Source organism: Platalea leucorodia, assembly GCF_965183815.1.
Source record: "Platalea leucorodia genome assembly, chromosome: 3".
In the NCBI taxonomy this organism is placed as follows: Eukaryota; Metazoa; Chordata; class Aves; order Pelecaniformes; family Threskiornithidae; genus Platalea; species Platalea leucorodia.
This window is the reverse complement of record NC_138825.1, coordinates 108,243,296-108,269,634: the sequence shown is the minus strand read 5'-3', so window position 1 is coordinate 108,269,634 and position 26,339 is coordinate 108,243,296. Positions and strand designations below refer to the sequence as shown.

Here is a 26,339-nt window from a genome sequence, read left to right as displayed (position 1 = left end):
TAACTTCATTAGTGGTATTGCACTAACCGTTCTTGCATAAAATTTCTGAGCAGCATTCTCTGCAGCAGTAGTGCTTTTTCTGTTAGTCCCCATCTCTAACATTGGAATAATCTCTTCAGTGCCTGCCTTTAATTCTATTTTTGCTGCTCCAGAGGCAGATCAAGACTGAGCCAGACATGTCAGCACAATATCCAATAATGAAAAACATAAGCTATTAATCATTTAGCAACACCTAGCAGCAATTGCTTGTTGCTAAGCTTAAGAATGATTCTCCTGAAAAAAAGAAAGAGTAACAGTAACTGGAAGGTAGATGAGAGGATACCTGAACTTGCAGACTGTAACAAATCCAACAAACTTTCTCCTCTTGATCACAAGACATAAATAATATCCTTTACATGTAGCTCTCTGTAGGGAACAGAGCACTAGTACAAAGAGATGCTCGTGTCGCTTCTTTCTCTTGCTCTCAGCAGAACGCAGGTTTTTCACACAAGCACTCTTAAGGCAGGCAATAAGAGGCACAGCAAAGCCACTTCGTTATAAAGAGGTCAACCGTTCGCACTGATCAATGCTGCAGTCGGGCCCATATGGAGGACAGGAACACTCACACTTCCTCAGCCTAACCATGAGACTTCTTTTTATGAGACTTTGTGACTTTCTGTAATCAATATCTTTTTTTCTGTCATTCTGATATACCTCTAGAGACCTAGAAAGCACATCCCTCAGAGGAAAAGGTCTAGCTCTTTGGCATTGCTCTGGCTTTTAGATGTAACAGAGAATCAAACTCAGGCTTTCCACTTAGAAAATTTAGGAAAAAAAAAAAGGCATAGGAAATAGATTATTTCAGGCCACAACGCAGGAGGGAAAGGATTTCCTTTCAACGCTGCTTGGTGTGAGGATCACTACATTAAAACTCACCAGATGCTCCCAATTACGCTCAAGAGGGGCTAATCAGACATGATGCTATCATGCATCAAATTATCATATTAATACAAGACAGGTCAAGCACTTACCACCCAAAACTTCAAGCAAGTTCTGCCACACTAGAATCGTGACACATCTACACACCTTTTCAAAGGGAAATCAGCAGGGAGCAGCCTTCCTCACAGACAAAAATATTTGAAGACATTTATGAAAGGATTCATATGGAATAAACAATGAAAGCTCTAATATCAGGTGCAAGTCTCAAGAGCACCTAACAGATGTAAAGCCCTTGCTTCTCATTTTGGGCTACTACAGGAAAGAATCATCCTCTTTCTACTGTTCAGTATGTGACTGTCTCTTCACATTGACACTACCCGTGTACTACTGCTGCACAGGGTCTTGGTACAGAATGCCCCATCGCTTTTTCGCACAGAGCAGCTGATAAAACTCCTGAGGAACCACGCGTTCAGAGTTCAACTGCACCAGCACATGAAAGGTATAAGGCAGTCTAGCATCATCTCACATGGAGTCTGTTTAGGTTAAGGTAACATTTGACACCAGTATTCCAGCAGCCTCATTAGCACTTGACCAGATGGCATCAACTGACTTTCCAGATTGCAGGCATTCAGTTGATATGCTTGTCAAGGGACAGAGGGAGTTGTGTCTGACTGTATTCACAGACTCCCTTGTGTGTTAGTGTCAGTGATAAAGGTAAACTAGGACTAAAGTCTTTTGCAAAGCACACAGCCTGGTATTTTTATGCCACAAAAATCCACCTTTACTTGCAGCTTAGTTGATATAAGAACCATAAATGGCTTTGACAGCGTTATCCTTTCACTCAAAGAATTTGCTTATGGGGGCATCACGGGCCTTTGCATTTCATATAGTTCAAAGGGCTTACAACAGGAGCCAAGAAAAATCTATAACCAGCTGGCAATGCCTGGGAACATTTGCAATCTTTACATTCAGTTTACTAGATTTCTCCTCCGCTGCCTACCCCCTCCCAGTGCTTCAAAACTAGAAATGCTACTGACATTTTTATTACTATGAAGAGATCAAACCCGAGTCACATTTCACCATGAAACAGGAGATGCTGTCTACTGAAGCCTGCTGTCTGAGCATCACCTCTTCTTGCAGATGTTACACAGCCCCAGCAGACTCACCAACCTCTAACTAAAGGTAGTTAACATCTGGTCAGTCTCCAAACACTCCCCAGACTGCTTCTTCCAACCCACACCGGCAAATATCTATTTGCACAGGCTACCATCTGTGACTGTTGTAGCGGGAAGCTTAGTAACACGTCTGACTTGAGACTAGAATTATTTTGGGGGAACTGAAGCGGGGGATGGTGTTACCAACCCAAGTAATACCTATTTTAACAATGAAAACTTGAATTCTAAAGTTCTGGCACTCGTCCACTAGAAGATCTTTTGCGATTCCTCTCCATGCAAGCAGGATTCGGGGTTATTATATACCTACAACTCCCCTCATCTAATTCTAAGGGAAGTTGATGGAATTCACTTCTGCTGAATCACCTAAGATGAACACTAAATAGTTGAGGAATAAATAAGGAATAAAGTTATACTCCAGAGAGAGAAGTTTGAAAACGAGAGAGAAAGGCCTTGAAGTAAGCCAATTTTTTCAAAGATACAGCCTGCTTTTTTTGCAAACACTCAAGCCTTGTCAATAAGTAGCAGGAAACTAACTACTAATTGCAACAGGGCACATGTGTTTTCCTTGTTCTCTTCGCATTGCCTGAACCAAAAGTAACAGCATAACAGCATAAAGCTACTAAACAGAAGTTACGGCATGACTTAAAGACCTTCACTTTTTCAACACAAAACAACGCAGAACTTGTTTTAACCTTTTAGTTCTTCACACCTGAAGAAGAGAGGTATCAAATGGGAAGCAATCAAAACCACAGTAAATGGGAAAAGGACATAAACGTACAAAGACCCTCAACGAGCAGCACTTCTCCTCCATCTACTCTCAGGTAGGAAGATGCAAGTTATTAAGAGCTCCTGGTACACAGGCTGTTACCTACTTAGCTCTCCACCTAATAGGCTGTCACCGTAATTAGGTGCCTTTTACTGTATTAAGCACCTACTTCTAAGTAACAGAATAGCCTGCTCAGGACAGTGAAGTACTAAATTCATATAAATTGCTCAGAACATTTACATGCCCAACTCCATGCTCCCCCTGAGCTGGAAAAAATGTTACATGCTGAAAGTGTTTCTGAACATAGATACCCAAGTCAAAAACATAGTGTTTTCAGGACACTATCGTGCAGCCTTCAGCTGCTGTGATACAGCTAGTCCTTCCCTACCTCTCCCCATATCGCCAAGCATGTACTGAACTATGTTAAAACATCGTCTAAAAAAATCCCAAACATTCCAGCACTCATTACTTCACCCTGGCCTATCTATCCCTACCTTCAGTTATTAGCCATGAGAAAGGTTACCTCCACACTGATATATAGACATACATACTGCTAATATACAGAGATACAAAAATCCATGATTTCTGAAAGCAAGATCAATAGCTAAAATACCGTACTTTTTGTCCAGCAAAGTAGTCAAGCACTGAGAAGTGAAAATGTCTCCCCATTTCATTCTGATAAAGGTGAGAAGCTGCAGGACCTGCTTTTAGGTAAGAACTGATATGCAATTTTGCCACTTAAAGAACAAGAAAGTTAGCTCAAATTCAAACTATATCTCCCCCAACATATTTCCCAAAACTTCAAACTCCTTTTCCAGATGTCATTGCTCCATGTTTCAGAGGTCACACCACCTGCTATGTAGACTTCTTCCAGTGTCAGGAACATGTGGGTCTCCAACTGGTTTTCTTGTGTGCTAGACTCGGGAGTTCCACTGCTCTACAGTAATTCTCCACATTCTCCCCAAATGGTGAGTCTCAACATACTTCAGTTTATTTTGCAATGGCAATTCTTTTTGCAGACTCTGGACTCTTTTGTCCAGAGTTGTGTTGCAACAGTGCCAAGAACAACCTAAGAGAGCTACCGTTAAAACGCTGGTGACTTAATACTTTGACACACAAATGTCACTCATCCAGACAGTAGAGAAGTCCCATGAACCAGTTAATCCCCACCTATGTTTATGGAATTCAGAATTTAAATGAAATTACTCTGTTATATGAACAGTTGTTTATTCAGCCATTTTTTGCACTTTACAGCTGGAATTCTGGAAATTCAAACACCACATCTTTGCCTGTGAGCTTCTTGTAGACACCAGAAAATGTTTCCACCTGTGAAGACAAACGATCTTGTTTATACATTCTGTGTAAGGAAGTAAAATCTATGTTAACATACTTTAGGTACTACGCTATTTCCCACTGCATCTTCACTCTAAAGTGAACTTTTGAGGCTGATTATTTTCTTCTAGATTAAGGTAGCTAAGCATTTACACAGAAGACATTTTCTGGAGAATATTTGGAACCTCTCCGATTTGCAACCATAGGAGACAGAAAGCTGAGTGGCCCTAAATATGTCCCCACAGAAAAAAAACAAGCAAAGTGATGGGGGACTTCAGGCTGTACCAAGCACATCTGTTTAAGCTCAAAACTAAGTGCTTCACTTAAACAAAAAAAACCCAACAAAACACTATCTGTTCCCATGAGGGAACCAATACAGCCACTTTACAATCCAGGGGTTTTGGCAAGTTGAACTAGAGCCTTAGTTCAAAACTCCCTTGCCTCATCTTCAGCATGTTACTCCAAATACAAACAGAAGCATCTCCACTGCCACAAGCCAAAACGCAGTCTTTTGCTGTATCACATAAGCAGCCTCTCAGCTATGGCAGAATGCCACCCCATCCTGCATGAGAAGGTACAAGTTTTTTCGCTTACCTTGTGTTCAACATTGTTCTGTTGTGCTTTGTCCAAATGGACTTTTATGAGCCTGCTGCCGTCCAGTTTTACACGGATTCTCTTGCCCACAATTTCACTTGGGAAAACCAGGTCTTCAAGAATGGCATCGTGCACTGCAGTGAGCGTACGGCTGAAATGCCACATTTGTATCATTAAAACACATCCTCTTGCCAAATTTTCCAGTTTGCCAAGGCTTAAACCATCCACAGCATGCTTTTGCTGAAAATTCAGTGGTTTTGTTGGTTTTTTGTTGTGTGGGTTTTTTTTTTTTTTTTTAAATGCTGTGGTGTGACAATACCACACTTTTTCACAGGCCATGCAAAAGTAAAAGCTAAGTTTCTGCATTCAATGTAGAATTTAATGATTGCATGAGGAGAAAAAGTCAGTACCCAAGTTTCCGACCTTTTAGATCACGTGTTGCTTTGCAGCAACAGCCCTGAAATGTTTGGTTTTTTTTTTTTTTTCCTACACATTTAAGGAAGATTTTAGTTAAACCAGAACCAAGTTCTCCCATCTACAATTTTGCCAGAGACACTCACTGGAAGAGTTTAAGTGTGCAAGTATCTTCAACTACACAGAGTATGCTCATAGGAGACCCAGTTTTGAAAACACTGGTTTCTTCACGTGTCTAAACCCAAGCAGCTTAAAACACCAATGCATTACGGGGAAAAGTCTAGCTGGTAAGATTAACCCATGCTTAGAAGACTGTTTGATGCCTGTATTTGTGTTCTTGAACTGCCCAAAGTGAGTCAATAGGAGAAAAGTTAATCCAGGTTATGTTGCGTATAAGTCTAGATGACTAGTAAGATTTCCAGCTTCCCTATCTGCAGTTTCAAGGCAATATCACTAGTAAGACCTGTGTCTACAGCAGCATTTCAAACTTGCAAAGACTGGGATAACGAAGGGAAACAAACATCAATCACATTACTATGCTTCACAATATACATTATCACCGTTTTACAACACTAGTAGTCTGATCTAGTCTCAGGCTGAGAAAGGGACAGTCCTGTGCACGCTCCTTCCCTCCCGCTGAAAGTGGCAGCATGCTAATCACATACACAGATGCCAACTTCTCTAGCCACTGTGCAATACTAGCTTTAATATAACACAAGAGTCCTCCAAAGGCAGGACTGCAGCTAGATGAGTACTATGAAACTGCACTTTTAAAATCCATGCCTGAAGATTTCAAAATACAATAATAGATATGACACAGGTATAATACTGGGGCTAGGAGAAGTTACAGAAACATGCCACGTCATAAAGAGGACAAACTTTTAAGACATGGACTACATAACGATATAGTAAGATAGAGAACAGTATAGTAGAGGCACTGACATCCCCGTAGGCATAGTAGTGTTGCATGTCTAGCAATAAAGAGACTAGATGAGAGCAGGGAGGCTGTTTAACACAAATAACTATACTACTGCTGTTAAATTCATACCCAGCGAGACTACTCATACCTACACCCTTCCTCAGCCACTCTCTCCCTCATTGCATCCCTTCAGTGTGTCAGCCCTGCCCTGTGTACAGTCTAATACGCAATGTGGCTCTTCCTACAGCTTAAAAAAAAATTCTTGTCAGAACACTGTGGTAACAGAGACAGCAGGTTGGGGTTTCTTAAGCCAGTATTGCTGGCTAAAAATTGGCTACAGCTGTAGCTGAAAATACAGACGGAGTTTTAAAAAATGCAACACTGCCCAAAGCCGAGATTTTTACTGCAGCCTTTAGCAGTCAAATGGCAGATACTATTTCAAGCAGTAAGAGAAAGGACAAGACCACCCAATCACTTGAATGACTTCTCAAAAAGTCAACTAAACATTACTTGACTGAACTACCAAGCTACAAAAGAAGGCTGTCATACTGAATCAATATTATTTATTTACCTCCTGGGACGCTTTTGCTTGTTTTTTGTGCGGCTTTTTCTTGTTGGCTTGGGCAGAATCCTTCTCTGTTAAGGAACAAAAAGAAAAAAAAAAAAGGCATTTCTTAGTATCTAGTCTTTACAATCAACTCAAAAAAAAGAAACAAACGTCAACACATGCACTTTTTTTTCCCCCCACTAGAAATGGATGATGAAGCACCAAAAAGGGAGACTTAAGTATGCCCAAAGCTACACCAGCAGTAGAACCTGATATACTTGCAGAAGCTGAAGTACTGCTATTGCTTTATTTCTCATCTACTCATCCTGTATTCAGTGCACTGAAATAGAAGATTTGAATTTTATCCCCCTCTCCCCATGAATGCAACCAGGATAGTTTACTGTCTCATATTAGCAATCTGAACGCACTTCTTTGGGAACAGAAATGTCAAAGAATTTTACAGTTTCTGTTAGACTGAGCCTCTGGTGCAAAGCAGAGCAGCAAGGTACCTCAGTCCCACAGGCAGCTAGGTGACATGTGAGATCGAAACGCTAGTTTGAATAATGAGATGTATTACACAACCCCGATCAAATCCTGGCTTAAATGTAATCTGTTCCAAAAGCAGAATCTAAAGGTATTTATACCAGCTAGGATCAGTAAAGCTTATTTTCTACTTCCCTCTCTGCAAGGGTAGATGTTTTAAAACATTTGAGTTTTAGATGCAGTTGTAGCCACCTGCAGTATTTTCTACCAACACATCACAGCTTCTCCATGACTGTATACATGACGGGGTTACTGTAATCCAAACTGGGTCGCGTCATATTCAAAAGCAACAACATTTCACCTACAGCAGAACTGCCCGCGTTCCCTTCTAAAATATGGATTAGTGAACTGACGGAATTCTCAAGCACTTTAAGTGAGCCAGAGACATTTCATTAAAGGAAGTCTTCTTGGCCACATAAAGATTCAGGGTAAGGTGCTCTGGCTCTTAAAATTAGATTACAATGAATTTTCGCTAAAAAGAGCTTCAGTCTAGTAACTAACTGTTCACTCTGCAGACAGGTCTCCAGAGTTTATTATTACCCTTTATTACTGCCCAGAGAGCCCTCTATCACCTTTTCATGGCTTAGCTCCTTCCATAAATTCAGAACTTGAGTCAGGTTTTTTCTTCTTCTCCTGTTAACTTGATTTTAAGTGCTTAGATTATGTAAGTGTAGTAAAACTTCTATTAATATTTGCTCCTTTTACTTTCAAGCTTTGCTTCTCAAACTTCTGAAGGAGTAAGGGAGGCCAGAACAAGAAAGTTATATCTTCCTCCAAAAAGCTTCATATCTCACCAAGTTTACATAGCCTTGGCTGCTAGCCGAAATCATTTCAGCTTACATCCACAGAAGGACATTCATTACATTTCCTGCTGGTACAAAAATATGCATTATATCATTGTTACCTTGAATGGACAAGACAAGAAGGGTAGTGCAGCACGGGAACAGGTTATCCAGAGAGGCTGTGGAATCTCCATCCTTGGATGTTTTCAAGACTCAGCTAGACAAAACCATGGCTGACCTGATCTAATGTTGGCAATAGTTCTGCTTCATGCATGAGGCTGGACTAGATGACCTCCAGGGATCCCTTTGAATCAACACTTTTATGATTCTAAGTGTTTTACCTGAGCAATGAACACCACGTGCTTTCCACTGAATTTCTTCTCCAGCTCACGAACTAGCCGCACCTGAATCTTCTGGAAGGATTTCAGCTGAGGAACTGGTACGAAGATAATGATGGCTTTTCTGCCACCACCCACTTCAATTTCCTGAAACAGAAGTAGAAAGTAAACATCATCTAGGGGTCGAGAAGCAATGTTTGGTTTGATCATGAATCCTCTGAATACAGATATTTGATAGTCTTGCTTGCAACTTTGGGGAAAAAAAAAAAGAGTATCAGAGAGCAGTACCTCTTTTAATGCATTTAAGAGCAAGCATTAAAGAGAAAAACCTCTGTCAGAGTACTTGTTTTGCTGTAAAGGAGTGACTGGGCAATAAATCCCACCACTCCTTTCAGAGTCACCTCCTCTGAAGAGCAAAGTTTATTCTTTCTGCCGGATGGGACTCAGATGTGATAATCGTAACTATACTGAATGCTTATCATCACATCTGCAGTAGTACTTACACGCTGATACAAAGTTTCAAAAATTATTTGCCTCTAATGCAGACTCCAAAGTTTACAGTAATAAATCTCTTTCTTTTGAGCTACTTCTTCACGGAAATCATCTTCTGTCCACCACTTGCCAAGGCCTGCATCACCACTCAAACAAAACATTTCCTTCCCCTCCAAATGCCAGCAGGTTTACATCACACCAACATGGATTACTTCTCCCCTGGTTTGTTTCTCCAACAGTTGACCAAAACCAAAGAAGTTTGTATAGGCTTAAAAGGTGCTTCTCCCATGAACCTAACTGCAGAGACATCCTCATTCTCCAACAGAACGGAAAGCTGAATTGTTTTTCACCAGCTACACTCTGTCATGAACTAACTCAGGTGCCCCACAGGAGATTTCTCACAAATAAAACCAAGTAGCTAAGTAAACAACACAGACGTTATTAAAAATAAGTCCTCGTTGAGGACAGTATGCATTGCTGTACTTCAGCAGCAAAGCGGTTCTTCTGAAGGCCCCTGAACTCATATACCAAGCCGACTTTTGCATTCCCAAGTTCTTTAACTCAACTCTAAGCAGTCATGCATCTGTGTCTGTATTGGTGGGCCTGGGCAAGAACAAAAAAGCAACCACAGCTTTTGGTTGCAACAACCAGCTTCAGAAGTTCCATCCAGTCTCCAAGGCTGACAAATTCTAGCACTAATTTTCTTCCTTTTCTTCCTTAAGGTTTCAGTTGCCTTTATAAACTAACACTAAAATTTACAAACAAGCTAACCTATGTGATCAAGTCAATTTATTACCTTGATCCACCTCCTATCTATTACTTTGATACAAAAAAAGAGAATTTACAACAAACTGATCTTACAAAGAGTGTTACAGTTTACATTCCTGACAAAGATTCTGCAATGCCTACATTGCCAGCCAGTATCGACACAGTTTCAGACCTCAAGCCCAATTTGCAGAGACACAAAGTAGAACTACCATTTTTAAACATGTTTATTTAAAACACCAAACTGCTATTTGAGTTTTTACAATGACTTTTCAGGCCAGTTCCTAAAAAAATAACTATCACAAAATCCTACATGTTAATACCAGTAGATAAACCACAACAGCATACAGTAAAACAATCACAGGCCATAAGAAACAGCTGAAGACACCATTCACCTAGTACGTTAACATTCACAAAAATGAAACACACACAGAGCAAGTCACCGAGCAATTTTTTGTGGAGAAGATCTAGCCTACCTTAGCTGCTGTGATGTTCAACTCCCGCAGCTGAGCCTTTAAGTCAGAGTTCATTTCCAACTCCAGCAGAGCCTAGGAAAGTTGCAGAATAATCCATTACATACAGTTCAATTCATAAGAACCCTTGAGACCAAAGTCTGTCCACAGTCCCAGAGAGCAGCTACGCAGTTTTTACCGCACTCAGTACCAAATATTTAACTTCCTGTAAGTCATACTGACAGATGCAACAAGTTCAATTGGTGGGAACACAGGCTGGCTGCCCCAGTTCCTACATAAAACTAGGAAAGAGTACGCATTCAGACAGCATCACCCTTTAAGTTTAAGCTCTAGACAACTGTCACAACACTGTCTTTGTAACTCCCAGTCGGTTACCAAACAGCAGAAGGAAAAGACACGTACCTGGGATATACCAGACTCGAACTCATCTGGTTTCTCGCCATTAGGCTTCACAATCTTTGCACTAGAGCTGAACATGGCCTTTCTGCAACGCAAAAGAACATCTCAGTTGCCACCAGGAACACCTCTTCTGCTACAGACGCAGCAAGACTCTGCAGGCCGGCTACCGAGCCGCATGCTTCAAAGCGAAGCCAAAGAGAGCCCCACGGGCCACGCAAGCCCCAGCACGGCGCTCCAGGGGATGCCGACCACCGCATGGCAACACCGTCCTGGGGAGCGAGGGGCCTGCGCACCGCCGCGCCCCGCCTGTGCGCTGCGCGGCCGCAGGGGCACCGGGGAGGCTGCCCGGCCGCTCACCGAGCCCCACGTGCCGCCGGGCGGGCAGCCCTTCCCGGCTCACGGGGCTCCGCGCCCGGCCCCGGCCCCCTCCTCCTCCCGCCCGCTGCCCCGCCGGAGGAGGGCGGAGGAGAACCCCGCCGGCTGCCCTCTCCCAGCATCGGGCGCCCCGGCGACCATCGGGCCCCGGGCAGGCGGTAATCGGGGGCATCCCCGCCCCGGGGCTGCCACGGGAGGCGCCCCTCGGCGCCCGGCTCCGTATTGCGGCGGCGGCGGGGGAAAAGGCGGCGCCGCCGGCCAGGCCCGCGCAGGGCCCGGGCACCCACCTCTCTCCGCGCCGGCCTAGGAAAAGGGAGAGCTCTCGCGAGCGCGGCTCAGATCGCGGCCCGGGAAGGCGCTGGCCCCGCCCACCCCGGGGCGAAGCCAGACCAGGAAGAAGGGCAGCGCGGACGCACGCCTGTGCCGCCAACCGACGGCCGCTTCCGCCAGTGAGAAGCCCGAGCGGAGGCTTAGGGTCCTGGCGCGGCGCGCGCGGATGAGGTCATCGCCAGCCGCTGGGCGCCGCACGACCGCGCCTGCGCAGTGCGCAGCGCCGGTGGCGGCGGGAGCTGCCCTCAGCTGCTGCCTGCGGGACGGGGCTCCCTTCCCGCCTCTCCCCCTCTCCCGAGGGTGCTCTCCCCGCCACAGCGAGGGAAGAAGGAGACCGAAAAGCCTGCTCCGCTCTGTCCCTCGCTGTTGCGCCAAGCCTTCGCCGCCACTTGCTTCTCCGTGGGCCCGGGCGGCGTGAGGCGGCCCCCGCCGCCCCGCTCGCCGGAGGGGCTCCCGGCCGCTCCCCTCACAGGCTGAAGTTCTCGGACTTTGGTGTCGAAATGCTTCTTCTGTAAATAGTCAGCCGGATCTCGGCCTCGGCAGTGCGACACAGCTCGGTGTGCTCCAGCAACGGCAGGGCCTACAGACGGAGCGTGTGTCTGCCTCTTTCTTGCGGCGCTCCCTCACCCATGTCAAGTGCTGTGCAAAACAGAAGCAGCCACCAGCTTTATAAACAGCGTAAGATAGTGGATGGTCTTTTTCCTCCTCTCCCTGTTTCATCTGTCCACGTTAATTTAGTGGGCCAAGAGTTCACCTGTGATGTTCAGTCCTCTCAAGGTAGAAGAGACCTGCCAGAGCGGTCTTGGCACACAGCCACCCTTGCCCTAAAGAACGGCAACGAAGCTGGTGAAGGGTCTAGAGCACAAGTCTTATGAGGAGCGGCTGAGGGAACTGGGGCTGTTTAGCCTGGAGAAGAGGAGGCTGAGGGGAGACCTTCTCTCTCTCTACATCTACCTGAAAGGAGGTTGTACTGAGGCGAGGGTCAGTCTCTTCTGCCAAGTGACAAGCGATAAGACAAGAGGAAATGGCCTCAAGTTGCGCTAGGAGAGGCTTAGATTGGATACTAGGAAAAATTTCTTCACAGAAAGGGTAGTCAGGCACTGGAAGAGGCTGCCCAGGGAAGTGGTTGAGTCCCCATCCCTGGAGGTATTTAAAAAATTGGTAGATGTGGTGCTTAGGGACAAGGTTTAGTGGTGGACTTGGCAGTGATGCGTTGACAGTTGGACTTGATGATCTTGAAGGTCTTTTCCAACCTAAACGATTCTATGGTTCTATGACCAGTGGCAAGGCATTGTGCCAGAGAGACAAGGCCAAAACCATGCCAGGGAGCGTGCTTACAACCAGAGAGGATGGGCAGTCGAGTGCCAGCTCAGATCCATGCCTGGGCTTTGCTTTGTGTACCTCTATGAACATGACCTCTCAGTTGCTTCTGCTGATACAATGTCACAGCGATCAGAGTTACTGAAGTGTCATTAGACTAGAAATAATGCATGAGTCTTCAGCTGCGTTCAGGTACTAACTCAAGATATGAGAGTCCTGGGCTTCACATATTCTCTCATCACTGGAAGCACTTTTTATTTTATATTGTGTTATCTAACAAAGAAGGCACTATTAACACTTCAGTTGCATGCTGATAAAAAGAACAAGCTGTACTCTAGTTTTGAGAGAAGTGACTTGCATGTTGATTCAGGTGAAAGCACCTGGCTGTCCATCTAAAGTGGAGCTACAACCTTGCCTTGACAAAAAATCCCCACCTTGACATCTCCCTGTTGGCTAATTTAGACAGGTTCCCTGCTCAAGGGAAAGTCCCACTCAGAGGCAGGTGTGCAGCTCTTGGCACACTCTGTCCGGAGAGGTTAGACACAGGAATGTGGTTCAGAGCACTGGGTCTGTGCTCAGATTCCCTGAATAACCCTAAGAGCAGCCAACTTCAGCCTGTAATACCGCATTCAGTATTACTATGTAATAGCGTGTGTCAAGTCTACTACTTAAAAAAAATCCAGTAGTGGAATAATAAGCTCCTGTTGTAAATAAAAAACTGACAAGGACACCACCACCCCCAACCTAAACAACCTTAGCATCTGCAGAAGGCAGCCCGTCACGTTTTCTCACATTTGTGGGCTTTTTATTAAATTTATGACAGCCAGAAAAGCAGATTGTTGTGTTCCCACTTTTCTCCCAAGTCACTCTTCTTTCCTTGCATGAATTCAACAAATGGGAAAAACTGCCCAGCTCATACTGGTGGACAGGATTAGTATTTACAGAGATTTGAAATTATCTAAACAACAGTGATGAGGATCTGATTGAAGAGTAAAAACAAGAAAGATAACAAGTAATCATCTCAGCAGTCCAGCAGTCCGCATTCAGTTTATACTGTGAAACCCTTTATGAGAGGCATAAAGAATAGGTGGTGTGCAGATGGGTCAAAATTGGACTGTTCAGAGCACTAATGAAGAAATAAAGATGCAATGGGACTATCTACAGCTTCCCATCTCCATGCAATTAGTGCTACTGAACAGACCAGGATGCTACATAAGAGCAATGAGAGAAGAAGGTGTAGAGAGATGTTTCCTTTCTGACACCCACTGTGCACTAGGGTAAGGATGCACAGTGTCAAGATCTACGTGGGCTTTGTCCAGTCGATAATGCCTGGTTTCCAAAGCACCTGACACGTTTTCAAGAATCACTGTGGACATGTGATCTTTAAAAGAAGTTATGTCATTACAAAGTAATATCATTAATAACGTTCTTACGCCCTGCCCACTCAGAATGGGCGGGGTGAAGAAGTGGAAAGAATAAATTAGGTGTGTTACAAAAGTATCTCAACAGCAACAGGACAAGGTCTCATGATGCTATGAATAACATGATTTAATAAGTGGAAGAAATAGAGGAAGGAGGCAAGACTGGTCAGGGTCATAGCTAACTCTAGAGTCGGAAGCAAAACTGAGTCTGTTACTAGTTCACTTCTCTGAAAGAGGCTTGTATAACCACACCAAAGTTTCAAAGCTCACGGGCAGGCTGTTCCTCTAAAGCTCGACTGAAGATTGCGATGATGCTAGGCGACTACTACTTTGCAGCTTCACTGACACACAGTTTTACACTGAAGTATGGGCAAGTTTTTTGTTCTGCAAGATCTCAGTTCTGAGAACGAAGATAAAACACCTCCTTTTCCTGTCTTATATGTTTAATCAAGGTAATGAGATGGTAATATAACTTACACTTTCAGGGTATGCTAGATAAAGTGACTACCTACCTAAAAGCTCAGTTCTAAATAGGAAACACTTGATTCAGGTCGTATCAAATTTTGCTGTAAAAGCTTATGTGGGGAATCACATTATGGTTAAACATGTTTCAAGCTGAAGTATTTATCAAAGAAGATTAAAATGCTTAGCTATTGTGTACATTACATGTATTAATGTGGGATAAAGTAATCAGCTAACATTTACAGTGAGTTTAAGTAAAAATGTGCTACAGACACATGCCCTTACTTAAGCGATGAGTGTATTTTTTGTATACATATATTAAGTCCTATTTTTTTCTGCAGACTCTCTGTTATGAATACAGAAATGGCTGCCAAGAAAATATGTTAATAAATTAATAAACAAGTTTTGGTTCTAGTGTGAGGGGGGAAACACAGGACCCCTTTTAAGCTGAATAAGGGGGGCAGTAAAATGGAACGCTCACTATCAGGCCATGGCTCAATGACCACTCTCATTCAACATGTTTCCACCAAAACAGGGGGACTCGTTCTCCTCTCTTGTCCCTTAGCTGCTCGTTCCCAGTACCTCAGCTGTGGTAGCACAAGCACTCGTGCAAGCTTTGGTTTGGCAAAAATTGGCTAGATTTGTATATCTGATCAGTTTATTCTACCATGGCTACACAGGGTTACCGTGTGTAACTGTGGCATTGATTACAAGTGTTAAATCATTAATGAAACCCACTTAAAGTCCTATCCACGTATATATTTACGTTATTCTGTATTCAGATGAGGAGAGCTTTTGTGACTGGACCCTTCAGCTTTGCAGGTGGGGACTAAATGGTTCACTTCTTGGTGAGTTTTTGCACTCACTTCCCAAAACTGAGTTACAGAGCCTGAAATGTCCTCTCTGTCCTGGGCTGACTGAAAAACCCCACAAATCCACTAGTGCTGCAGCAACCAGAGAGCAAGTACCATGAAGCAAGCACAGGTATCGCTTAGCCTAGCGGTGCTGAATGCCACAGTAGTAAAAATGCCAGCTGTCACGTGAGGAAAGGGATCCATCTCTCCTGCCACTGCAGCACAACAGCAAGGAAAAATCGGCAACGGAGATGCAGAGGTAAAGGTAGGGCTGGCTGATCATATGCAGCCTCAGTTTTACCAACTGGGAGAAAAAGCAATTAAAGTAATGTGTACGGTACTCAGTGGACTTCAGTTTTTTTTTTTTTTTTTTATTTGAATCTGAGCTCTGCATGTTGATCATGACAGCAGGAGAGTTACTGTTCAGTCCTTGCATGTAAATTGGATGTATGAATCTGCTCAACCAGAGAATTAATGAGTGTAACAGAAGGTCTTTTCTTTTCTTTCTCCATCACTTACTGCTTGTTGCTCCTTTAGTGTGTGTTGCCTAAAGAAGACTATGAGTAATATAAATGCGTAAACCTGTAAGGAATAAGAAATCCATCTGCTATAGAAAACCATCATTAAAACAAAAGCTAACCAAGAGCAATAAAATAAAGATATCACAGGTAGGAAGTAGCGAAAGGCCTGAGAGTCTCAGTGGAAACCTTTACAGAGATTATTAATGTAAATAATCTTGATCTGAGGAAATCAGACGTAAGCATTTTATAAGTAAGAGTAATGAATACGTTGGAAGAAGCAAGAAAAATGCAGTAATTATATTCTGATACAAGCCTGACAAAATTGTTTCCATATTCCACCAAGGCCTGTCAAACGCATAAGCTCTTTGGGTTTTGTTTGTTTTTAAAGAGAGGTGTCACCCAACTGAACCCTTTTGCTGTTTTTGCAATGGATGCAAAATTAACGTCAGTGTTTCACATTCTTGGCATTTTACCAGGCCGCCCTTGTAAATCTGAATACAATGCTCTACCGCTCTGGCGTCTTGAGGTTGGCTTTGTGGCAATACATCCATACTAGAGCTACACGGGAAACCTAGCAGCTGAAAACGCAGCGGTGTGTGTACGCCGGGCTGTTTCTGGCGGCAGTCGTGCCTGTGCCCCATCTCCCGTACTTTTGATCTCATCAGAAGCTCAGTGGAGGCACTGAATTCGGCACATACCCCGGCCTCCCGGCTTTGGTCTCCAAGTACATGATGCTCCCGATGCAAGGATACGTGACAGCAGGTTGCAGCTGGCAACAGTTTGAAATTTAACCTGCTTGGACAAGGTGCTTCTCCTCACTTCAGAGGCCATTGCGGTACGGGGCTCGGCTGGAACACGCTTACCTTGGTTTAAATAGCAGGATGCGAACCAGTTTAATGACCTTCTTCAGCTCTAGAACTTTGGATGCACTAAATATGTTGACGCTTGTGGCACCGTTCAGTGACGATCCTTCCTCAGGCGCTGGTCAAGCCGAGAAGGGCAAGTGGGGCTGCGCAGCGGGCTGAAGGGCCGGCTCGCTCCCGGCTGGCGCGCCGTTCGTTTCAGTGACTCGTTAGGGACCGAGAGGCCGCCGGAGCCGATGGCGGGACCGGGAGCGTTGTTTGGGCTGGCAGGGGAGAACTTCAGCTGAGGGCACCGGGGCGATTTCATTTGTCTTTTAATGACTGGGGCTTTCAGAATGAGGAGTTTGTGTAAACTGCTGCGGTACCGTACACCTCGTGCCCCTCCTCAGAACAAAAGCTGATGTCGGTGGCTTTTAAAATAGAATTATTACGGGGGGAACACAAAAGCAAGCCCCAGACCCTGGCCTTTTCCAGTAAGTTTGGCCCCTCTCGGGGCCGGTAGGGAAGCCCTCAGCGCGCCCTGCCTTCCCTTCCGCCACGCCTGCGCAGGAAGGCGCCGGGGCGGCGGCGGGGGCGGCTGCTGCGGCGGGGTGGGGTGGCCGGGCCGGGGCGGCGGGGCGGGGGCGCGGATGGCGGCGGGGCCGCGCCATGTTGCGGTGGCTCGTGGCGGTGCTCAGTCACTCCTGTTTTGTCCCCAAGGGCGACAGCATGTTCTACGCCGTGCGCAAGGGCCGGCGGACGGGCGTCTACCGCACCTGGTAAGGGCCGCGGCCCGGGGCAGCGCGGGGAGCCGCCGGCGGGCCGGCCCCGGGCCAGCCTCACCCCCGCCCCCTGTGTTGCAGGGCGGAGTGTCAGGAGCAGGTGAACAGGTTCCCCTCCGCCAGCTTCAAGAAGTTCGCCTCCGAGAAGGACGCCTGGGCCTTCGTGCGCGCCGGCCTTCCGGGGCAGCAGCAGCCCGAGCCGGCAGGTAGCTCGTCCTCCCCTCGCCTCCCGCCTCACCGCCGCCCGGCCGCGAGGGGAGGGCGGCCCGCCGGGGAAGCGGGGCGGGAGGGGAGGGCGGCCCGCCGGGGAAGCGGGGCGGGAGGCCGCGCTGGGCCCTGTCACAGCCCGTCTGGCTTCTGCCTGGCTTCTGCCTGGCCTCTGTGTCAACAGTCCGGCTTCTGGCTGAAGGTGGGTAGCGGCCCCTGTTTATCCGCCGGGGGAGGTCTCCTCACGGGCGGGTTGCCGTGGTGGTAAGGGCGGCGGCGGCCCTGCCCTCCCGACACAGCGGTGGACGTGTCGGTGCGGTGAAAGTATTTCTGTAGGTGCTCGGGGAACATTGCTTGTGCCATGTCCCTTGTAAGGACCGTTACCTGTGTGTCTCCGCTTCACTTTGATCTAGGATCAAGAATGACTGGTGTATACTATAATATTTTTTTGCATAATAGCTTGGGCTGATGTCAGTTAACAGACTAGCATTGCTAATAAGCGATAACAGCTGTTGTCTATAGAAGCAGTCATTTCAAATAAAATTTGATCTTGTATGTAGTTGAACTTTTTCTCTCTCTCTCTTTTTTTTTTTTTTCTTTTGGGAAGCGGCACACAGTCCTCCGGCTGTAACACAGGAAAATGGTAGCCAGAGAGAGGAACCAGAAATAAACGTCTTGTGTTGCAATACATGCAAAAGGCCATATGAACAGTCTACAAGTGAAGAACACATTGCAAAGCGTGTAAAACATGAAGAAGTATACTCAGCGCCAACAGTCAGTGAAGATAAATTTTCATATATGGGTGAGGTGCTTCATTATTCCTGTAATTCTTCTCAGTTCTTTGCACTCTTTCATAAGTAACAAGTGTTAATTATTAGAAAGCTTTTAGGGAGGTTTGTGTATGGCAGCATCAGGCTCAGCATAACATTGTTTCTTTTTAAAATGGAAATGTGAGCCACGATATATTTGTTCACGTTGTCTTTCAGTGTAATTTTAATTGGCTTTAACTGGTATCAACATATAGCTTAATCTGATCGTTATAGGTGTAATTTTACATGTGTCTGGATTACAGACTTTATTTAGATACACAGATGTAGCTGGGAAGTTTTAAAGTTGACTGAAGAAGACAGGAACTGTAGTGAGAATATGGGCCTTGGGGCAGAGGTGCTTCTTGAGGCTGCCTATTTTGACACCAGTGAGGGTGCGAAGCTGCAGTGGGACTTCTGGTGCTCTGCATTACTAATTTACATGGCTTCTGTAGTTAACTTTTTGAAGGGCTCTCGCGGGAGGGAAGTTTTGGGGATTAATCTGCTGGCAGACATTTCCTTTTGCTTGAAGAGTCTACGTCCTTGAAGGAGTGCTTGAACTTCTGCGTTTGGTAATTCTTTTGTAGGTGACTTTGCAGTTGTTTATACAGATGGTTGTTGCTCAGGTAATGGACGTAATAGGGCACGTGCTGGAATAGGTGTCTACTGGGGACCAGGCCACCCTTTGTAAGTAGCTGGATGGATTTTTTTTTTTTTTTTTAATATATTACTGTTTGTTTTGTGTGTGACTTACAATACCAGCCTCCTTTTGAATACAAAACCCTGCTGTTGAGACTCATAATGACAGTGCTATCGGACTAGTGAGTTACTGAGGGGAAAAGAGAAATCAGTTTCTCTGGAAAAGTCAACTGGAAATAATATTTTTTAGAGGGCTGAAGCTATAATTCAAGTCATGTAGAAAGTTTTAAAATAGGTGTAAGTGTGTACAGAAGACAACAAATGTAATTGCATAGATATAGATGGCATGTCCAGATACGCAGGTTGCACTATGCAGGTGGAAGTTAGAGCTAAAATATCTATTCATCCTCCTTTATAAAACAAAAAGTAGCTCTCTTGTATTTATTTTTCTAATGTGTAGTCGTTATACACCATTCTGAATATTTGGGGTAACTACATCTACTAATACTACTTATCCTTGGACACAGAAATACCAGTGAAAGGCTTCCTGGACGGCAGACTAATCAAAGAGCAGAAATACATGTAAGTAGGAAATGTCCTAAAATGTTTCTGCATGGTAGACCGTGGTAGCACACTCATGACTATTTCAACTCTGGCCTTCAGAAACCAGTTATGGAGCTGTGAGGGAAGGACATGGGGGTTATGACTTGGCACAAATCGTTCTCTTCAAGTTTTATTGATCTTTATTGGTTTTGAACAAGGTAATTCACCTTGAGAATTCCCAAATATCATCAGGCCAAACACAGGTATTTAAAATGGCCTTGCATTAGGAAAGCCTGGTTCTCAAATCTGTATAGTATCCTTTGCATTTTTAATGTGTATATGTCAGACCTTGGGGTGAGGGCTGCTGAGTAGTAATTAAGAGGAGAATTGGCTTCTTGTTGTGATAGGATCAGAGTATCACATTCCTTAGATAAATACAACAAACAATTCAAGACTCTCAGGAGTAACTTCTGTTACTTCTGAAGTAAATTTCTGTTGGCAGCAGCAGATTTAGTCTTCCCTTTTCATCTTAATTCTGGTACTGCTACTCTGCTGCACTTTGTGTTTGGAGATGAACTGAAATGGGGAAATGATCTGCTTAAAAACTACAGGAAGTTCATTTTAGTGAGGGACAAGCAGAGGTGATGGTGGTGTGCTGGGGTCAAATTTGTCACTAAAGAGCTTTTCAGCTCTACATCCAGATCCAGCCACTTCCCCCTCGTACAATATTTCATAGCACCAAAAAAACCCAATAAAAAAAAAACAAAACCTTTTAGGGGTTCCAGACTGTTGGAACTGGTATGAATTCTTCCTCCTCAAAGTTATGGAGAAAATGCTGAAACTTGGTGTGCGGTTGATAGAGGCTTTGATAGTTAGAAAATTGGGCAGAGAGCTACTCTTTCAGTAGAGTTGAACAATAGAATGTTTTGGGTTTTTTTTTTTCCAGTGAAACTTAAGTGGCTCCCTGTTTGCCTGATTCATTAAGTGGTCATCTGCGTGCATAATTTTGGGAACCTCTGCTCTAAAGCATGTTGATACTCATTGATGGAGAGATTACAGTAATATTCTTTGTAGTTCTGTGTTAGCATTAGGTACTTTGCTGGTATTTTAATTGTATGTGTTCAAAATCCTGTTCTGAACTGTGATTCTGTTGAAATGTTCTTAAGGCAGCCTGCAAAGCAATAGAGCAAGCAAAGAGTCAAAACATCAAGAAACTTATTATCTACACGGACAGCAAGTTCACTATTAATGGTAAGTTAATGATTTTAGTTTTCCTGATTCTTAAAGACACACTGCAGGCTATTTCATTACATAAGGCCCACAGAACGTACTGAGTCCTGGGGAGAGAGATGTAAGGAAGAGAATGCATAACTTATTTCAGTACTCGTGACGGCTTGGGGAAAAACTTCCAAATGCTACAGGGATCACCTGCTAACTGCATGAAACACAAGTAGAGACGAAGTGCCTGTTAGAGTAAAGGCTGACAGAAGTAACTACAGGATTTTTGTCTTAAGACATTCAGTATGACACAAAGTCTAGAAAAAATGTTGCTCGTTTATAGTCTGATAAGGATGTATTGAGGAAAGTACTGGGAAGTTGGTGTAGTAACCCTGTAGGCTTTTTGTTTTGTTTTGCTGGGGTTGGAGAGGCTGACTTAATACACACGTGAAGTACATTCAAGTTTCCTCGCTTTTTACATGTAGACTACGCTTCCAAGCTTTCAGGCTACACTGGAAGACTAGCCAGAGATGGTATGTGCTCAGAGTATCTATTTAAAGTGTCACCTTCACCCAAAGATTTGGAAAATTTAATTTTATTCCCTTTAAATACCATATGAAGCAGCCAGAAAGACTTAATTTCTGAATAAAACTTATTCCTCTTTCCCCGAGACCTTCCGATTTTATTCCCGTGATAGTTTGGAACTGCATAAGTATTTTTTCTTTGTATTTCACACTTTTACAAAGGGAGTATATGTGTTTGCTGTTTCCAGATCACTTTGGAGTTGTGTGGGTTTTTTTTTAAAATAACATTAAACAAAATCTTACTCCAACACTTGATTAAAAATTTAAATGTTGCGCTTTCACACTTTGGTGGTTTTGGGGGGAGAGGGAAGGGGGGAATGTGAGTATCTTGTTCTTAGCATAGCTTCCTATACTTGAGCACTAACACTGAATGTAATTATCTATTTCCTTGCTTGTTATTAATAAAGCAAATAAATGGCTTGTATGTTAAAAATCTGTATATCTTTTCCTCCAAATAAGTCATTCTGCTTTCCGGAAGCACCCCCTGATTTCTGAGAGTGGAGGAATACGAAAGAAGAGCATCAGTTTTTTCCTTTCTCGGGTGGCTCGTGTTTAGAAGTAAAGCAAAACTTACCTTGAAAAACTGTCACCTTCAGTAGCAATACCCTAGAAAGGACAGAAAGCTACTGAGTAGGAACAAGTGACTGCTAGTCAGGGAAGGAGTTGCTGGAGCCGTCACTTGCTGCTTGTTTCAAATTCTGTTAGCTTGTATGTGCATGAAAGAGGTTCTGTCCAGAAGTGAAAAGCATCAAGGACTTGCGCTCCGTCCTGCTGATTCTAGTTTGTAAGTTGAGGAAGGGACAGTAAATGTTAAGAAACAACTGAAAGGAATTTTCCATTGCTTCTCCCTAAGGATCATCTCATAAATCTCTCATTTGAGTAGCTTATTTTCCCCCAAAATTTAGGTATAGCATTTCCTATAGGAGCAGAATGTGTGTGGGGGGTTTTTTTGTTTGGTTGGTTGGTTTTTTTTTTTTTTTCCTTGGTGGTGGTGGGTTTTTTTAGTCTCTGCTAGAAGCATTCTGAAAAAGGGAAGAGTAAAAGTCTTTGCTCTTCAGGACTGGGTGTTGCGTGTGGATCAATAGAATCCAAGTGCATAATTTGTTGCAGGAAGCAAGTTGTTAGAAGCATTAAGGAGCAAAGAAACATCTTTGCAATTCTTTGCTTTGTGGGAGAAAAGTCTATACCATCTTTTCTGTGAAACTGGTGTTATGATGGAGGAAAAGTTGCTGTGTCAGATAAAATTCCTGTTAAACTTAGGTTGAGACTTAAGTATGAGGGAGGAAAAGAAGAATCTTTAGGTGTGATGTCTTAGTCTCTTTGGTTTTGCTTGCAGTTTGGTCTTTCATTTTGGGTCACTGAAGTGCAGGTTCCACTCTTGTTTAATCAAAGTTATTTTGTAAATGTTTCTAGGAGTTATTTTTTAAAATACCAGAGAAGGAGGCTTGCAGTTAAGTACAAATGGATGTGGTTTGGTTTGGTTTTTGGGAGGTTTTGTGTGCAAGATTGGTGATTTTCTATTTGGTTCAGGTCTGTTTGTCACAAAAGCAGTAAGGATGTCTTACATTGTCAAGACCAGCAAAGATATTTCAAAAAAGAAAAGGAAAGATCTTTATTTAAGGACTACTGTAGTAACTTTTCTGGCCAGCAAGGGATGGCCGTAATGTTACATCTTGTTCTGTAGAAATCTGCTTACGTGATCCTTCTCTGAAGGATATTGTTTAGTGTGCAGAAGCCGTAAGACAGGTGGCCATCTGTTTTTCTTCTATGCATGTGTGTCTCCTCAATTTCTCAAAACAAATAAAACCAGAGATTTGTTCCAGCTTACTGTACCATCAAGCAAATCCTTAGCTTCAGTTTATTGAAGTTCATGTCTTAATTTTGTGTGTAATGTGTATATAAGACTGTAGTCTTTAAACTAAATATATGTTCAGGAAAACATGGTTGGGTCATTTAAGTAGTAATGGAAAAATACAATCCTGAAAGACAGTAGTAGAGAACTAAACAAGAATATCTTCTATCTCCAGTGTCTTTGCCTGAGATTCTGTACAGAGTTAATGTCTTGTTAAAAGGCTGTTTTCTCCACCTTGATCCTTTCTGGCTTCTTTAATAGCATTTTTATGGTAATGCTCCTGTTGCACAGGTATTACGAGCTGGGTTGACAACTGGAAAACAAATGGCTGGAGAACAAGTTCAGGAGGAAGTGTAATAAATAAAGAAGATTTTGAAAGACTTGATGATCTATCAAAAGGCATAGAAATTCAGTGGGTAAGCACCTCATTTCTTATTCTTAATGACATCTTAAGCATACTTCTTGTAAAAACTTACAAGTACGACAATAACTAAGAATTTTATAGAGCATAATATTGTACATCCATAAGTAAAACGTAAATATGGATAAGCTTCTTGTTTTATGTAAAGCGAATAAGCAACATAGCCTAGGCTCTTGGAACCAGTATTTCATTTATTAATAAAATGCATGTTTATATTTATTTTCTCTCTCTTGTTACTACATAGAAGATGCCTGCAATCATTATTTTTAGTTTGTTAGTGCTGTCAGTAGATGAAATTTCTGCTCTTGGAAATCTGAACTTAAAAAATAACTGTCATTTTGACTCATAGCTGAATTTCTGGATTTGCTTTTCAGAACTCTTAAGATGCTGGTTCGTTGGTGTAACTCAATCACATGAGTATCTTTAAACTGGGAAAACGGAGAGCATAACCCCAAATAAACTAACTCTAGTTTTCTGTACCTTAACTGTGTTTTTCCCAAGAAAAATGGGCACAGAAAGGTCTTTAAAATATTGATTTTTAAGTTTTAAATTGTTTCGCTCTCCAGTAAAGAAGTAAAACAACTTCTACACAGGTATTCCTGTTAAAATGTATTTTTCAGTAACCTCTAACATCAGTGCTAAATATTGTAGGGGATATCTTCCTTCCCCTCCTAAATTTTACTCCAATTGTGGTATAAGACAACTGATTCTAGAAATAAATCTCTGTACCACTGACTTCGTGGCTGCTAATGGCATATTTATTGGGCTTCTGTCTCTATTCTGTAGAAAACAGGATGACATAGATCTTTAACGTGCACTTCTTCTATGGGAAATCTATTGCAGATATTCTTCCATTTGTGTTGTGTGTTCCAACGTTGGCAACTCCAATTTACAGGCTGACTAGATTTTATATAACTACTCCTATTGTCTTTTGAGGAGAAGAAAGTGTAAAAATTTAAAACTAAGATCAAAGTTAATCTGTCCTTAGAGTATTTCACATAATAATAACGAAATATTGGGTTTTTTATGCACACTTCTTACACCTGAATCTCTTAAACTTGGGAAGATTTGTATTTCAGGAGACACAATGTATGCATATACTTTATTACAGTAATCTGCCTGCTGAGGTGTGGGGTCCTCCACGGGCTGCACGTGAATCTCTGCTCCACCATGGACCTCCATGGGCTGCAGGGGGACAGCCTGCCTCACCATGGTCTTCACCAGGGGCTGCAGGGGAATCTCCGCTCCAGCGCCTGGAGCACCTCCTCCCCCTCCTTCTTCACTGACCTTGGCATCTACAGAGTTGTTCCTCTCATGTATTCTCACCCCGCTCTCTGTCTGCTATGCAGCATTATTACCCTTTCTTAAGTATGTTACCACAGAGGAGCCACCAGCTTTGCTCATGGGCTCAGCTGCGTCCTGCAGTGGGTCCATTTTAGAGCCGGCTGGAACTGGCTCTCTGATGCGGGGGCAGCCCCTGGAGTCCTCTCACAGAGGCCACCCCTGCAGCCCCCCACCCCGTACCAAAATCTTGCCATGTAAGCCTAATACCATATTGCACACACTTCATGCTTGTCCCCTCTCAGATCTTGTCAAATAGCAAGCTTGATTTTCTTCCCCTCCTTCCTCCCCCACACTCCTCCACCCTTACTTCTGGCAAGGATCGGCTTAGGGTTGAAAGTGTTTTCAGTTCCTAATTGAAGGATGGACAGTTAAGGCATCTGAAAATTGAGATTCTTTTCATACCCTGTTTCTATATCCGAAGTGAGTGCTGTAACCACCAAGGCTGTTAGTGGCATAGAGGTCTCTGGCTTTCTGGGAAAAGATTAACTTGGTTTAAGCACTGAATGCAGATAGGTTTTTCTCTCTTCTCTGAAGGTGAGAATTGTGAGTTGGAGCTGTTGTTGTCTGCATTTCTTAAAGGCTAGGTTAGGTGGTCCTTACGCAGTTCACTATTTCCCGTAAAGGTGATTTTCACAATTCGGCAAGACTTCCTAGGATAAGGGAGACTATGAACATGTAAGGACTAAATGTGAGGAGAGGGTCTCCAAGGAGGTGCTACTGTACTGTGAATGAAAGGGTGTTGTGTGATCACACTTCATGTATGTACTTTTTTCTTGATTTCTTGCCTATCTAACGCTCCTATACTTTTGTCCTAACAGATGCATATTCCCGGTCATGCTGGCTTCCAAGGAAATGAAGAAGCTGATAGACTAGCAAGAGAAGGAGCTAGTAAACAAAAGTCCTGATGTGCTGGGACTAGAGACTGTTGCAGCGGGAGGAAAAGGACTAAGATCACAGTGACAACTTGAACCGCTCTAATTGTTTCGGAGTTGAACTTTGAACTGTACTTCTTTCTGGCCTGAAGAGTTAAACATATACCAACTTCTGGGGAGAAAAAACCCCCACATTTTCTTCTATAGCATTTGTTTTATAATCAAGTCAGTATTTAGTTGATGATATAGAGCATTTGCTTTTTCTCCATCTTGCTGAAGGGCCGCAGTCAGTGTTTTTAGTTGTCTTGTAGACTTCTGAATTCACTATAAAGACAGACTTCTGAAGAAGTAATATTAAATCTTTATCCTAAGTGTTATGTATTTTCCTCTTAGTGAAATAAATTAATTTTTTTTGTACAGAGGTATATATTAAGAGCCCGAAATAGCTGGGGGTGGGGGGACTTCGGGTTGGTTGGTTTGGTAAGAGGT

At 43.5% G+C, this 26,339-nt stretch overlaps 2 protein-coding genes across 4 annotated transcripts; one reads left to right on the top strand and one right to left on the bottom strand.

The window, feature by feature from the left end:
• Window positions 1-4,065: 4,065 nt before the first annotated feature.
• RPS7 (ribosomal protein S7) lies at window positions 4,066-11,272 on the bottom strand. The gene is made up of 7 exons (XM_082305652.1): window positions 11,120-11,272; window positions 10,461-10,542; window positions 10,062-10,133; window positions 8,332-8,475; window positions 6,690-6,754; window positions 4,786-4,936; window positions 4,066-4,185 (listed from the first exon to the last, which is right to left on the bottom strand). Exons 2-7 carry the CDS (start codon window positions 10,533-10,535, stop codon window positions 4,108-4,110), a joined length of 585 nt encoding a protein of 194 aa, XP_082161778.1. The 5' UTR covers window positions 10,536-10,542; window positions 11,120-11,272; the 3' UTR covers window positions 4,066-4,107.
• Window positions 11,273-17,162: 5,890 nt separating this feature from the next.
• RNASEH1 (ribonuclease H1) lies at window positions 17,163-26,267 on the top strand. Of its 3 annotated transcripts, XM_082307226.1 has the most exons (9): window positions 17,163-17,193; window positions 17,303-17,361; window positions 17,446-17,570; window positions 18,179-18,373; window positions 18,965-19,064; window positions 19,544-19,598; window positions 20,726-20,810; window positions 23,505-23,629; window positions 25,797-26,267. In XM_082307226.1, the coding sequence occupies exons 2-9, from the start codon at window positions 17,312-17,314 to the stop codon at window positions 25,881-25,883; spliced, it is 822 nt and encodes a 273-aa protein (XP_082163352.1). In that variant the 5' UTR covers window positions 17,163-17,193; window positions 17,303-17,311; the 3' UTR covers window positions 25,884-26,267. The 3 variants fall into 3 exon arrangements, with proteins under 3 accessions (XP_082163352.1, XP_082163351.1, XP_082163353.1); XM_082307225.1 differs by lacking the exon at window positions 17,163-17,193 and having other exon boundaries at window positions 17,213-17,361; XM_082307227.1 differs by lacking the exons at window positions 17,163-17,193; window positions 25,797-26,267 and adding an exon at window positions 24,746-25,775 and having other exon boundaries at window positions 17,213-17,361.
• The last annotated feature ends 72 nt before the right edge of the window (window positions 26,268-26,339 follow it).

What these genes read in the sequence shown, in the direction of transcription:
- RPS7 (XM_082305652.1), bottom strand. Translation starts at nt 10,535, where the DNA reads ATGTTCAGCTCTAGTGCAAAGATTGTGAAGCCTAATGGCGAGAAACCA. An exon ending in TGAACATCACAGCAGCTAAG is followed by an intron (nt 8,476 to 10,061) that starts GTAGGCTAGATC and finishes CTTCTGTTTCAG; the next exon opens with GAAATTGAAGTGGGTGGTGG. An exon ending in ACGTGGTGTTCATTGCTCAG is followed by an intron (nt 6,755 to 8,331) that starts GTAAAACACTTA and finishes GTTCCTTAACAG; the next exon opens with AGAAGGATTCTGCCCAAGCC.
- RNASEH1 (XM_082307225.1), top strand. Translation starts at nt 17,252, where the DNA reads ATGTTGCGGTGGCTCGTGGCGGTGCTCAGTCACTCCTGTTTTGTCCCC. An exon ending in TGGGGACCAGGCCACCCTTT is followed by an intron (nt 19,065 to 19,543) that starts GTAAGTAGCTGG and finishes CCTTGGACACAG; the next exon opens with AAATACCAGTGAAAGGCTTC. An exon ending in ATCAAAGAGCAGAAATACAT is followed by an intron (nt 19,599 to 20,725) that starts GTAAGTAGGAAA and finishes AATGTTCTTAAG; the next exon opens with GCAGCCTGCAAAGCAATAGA.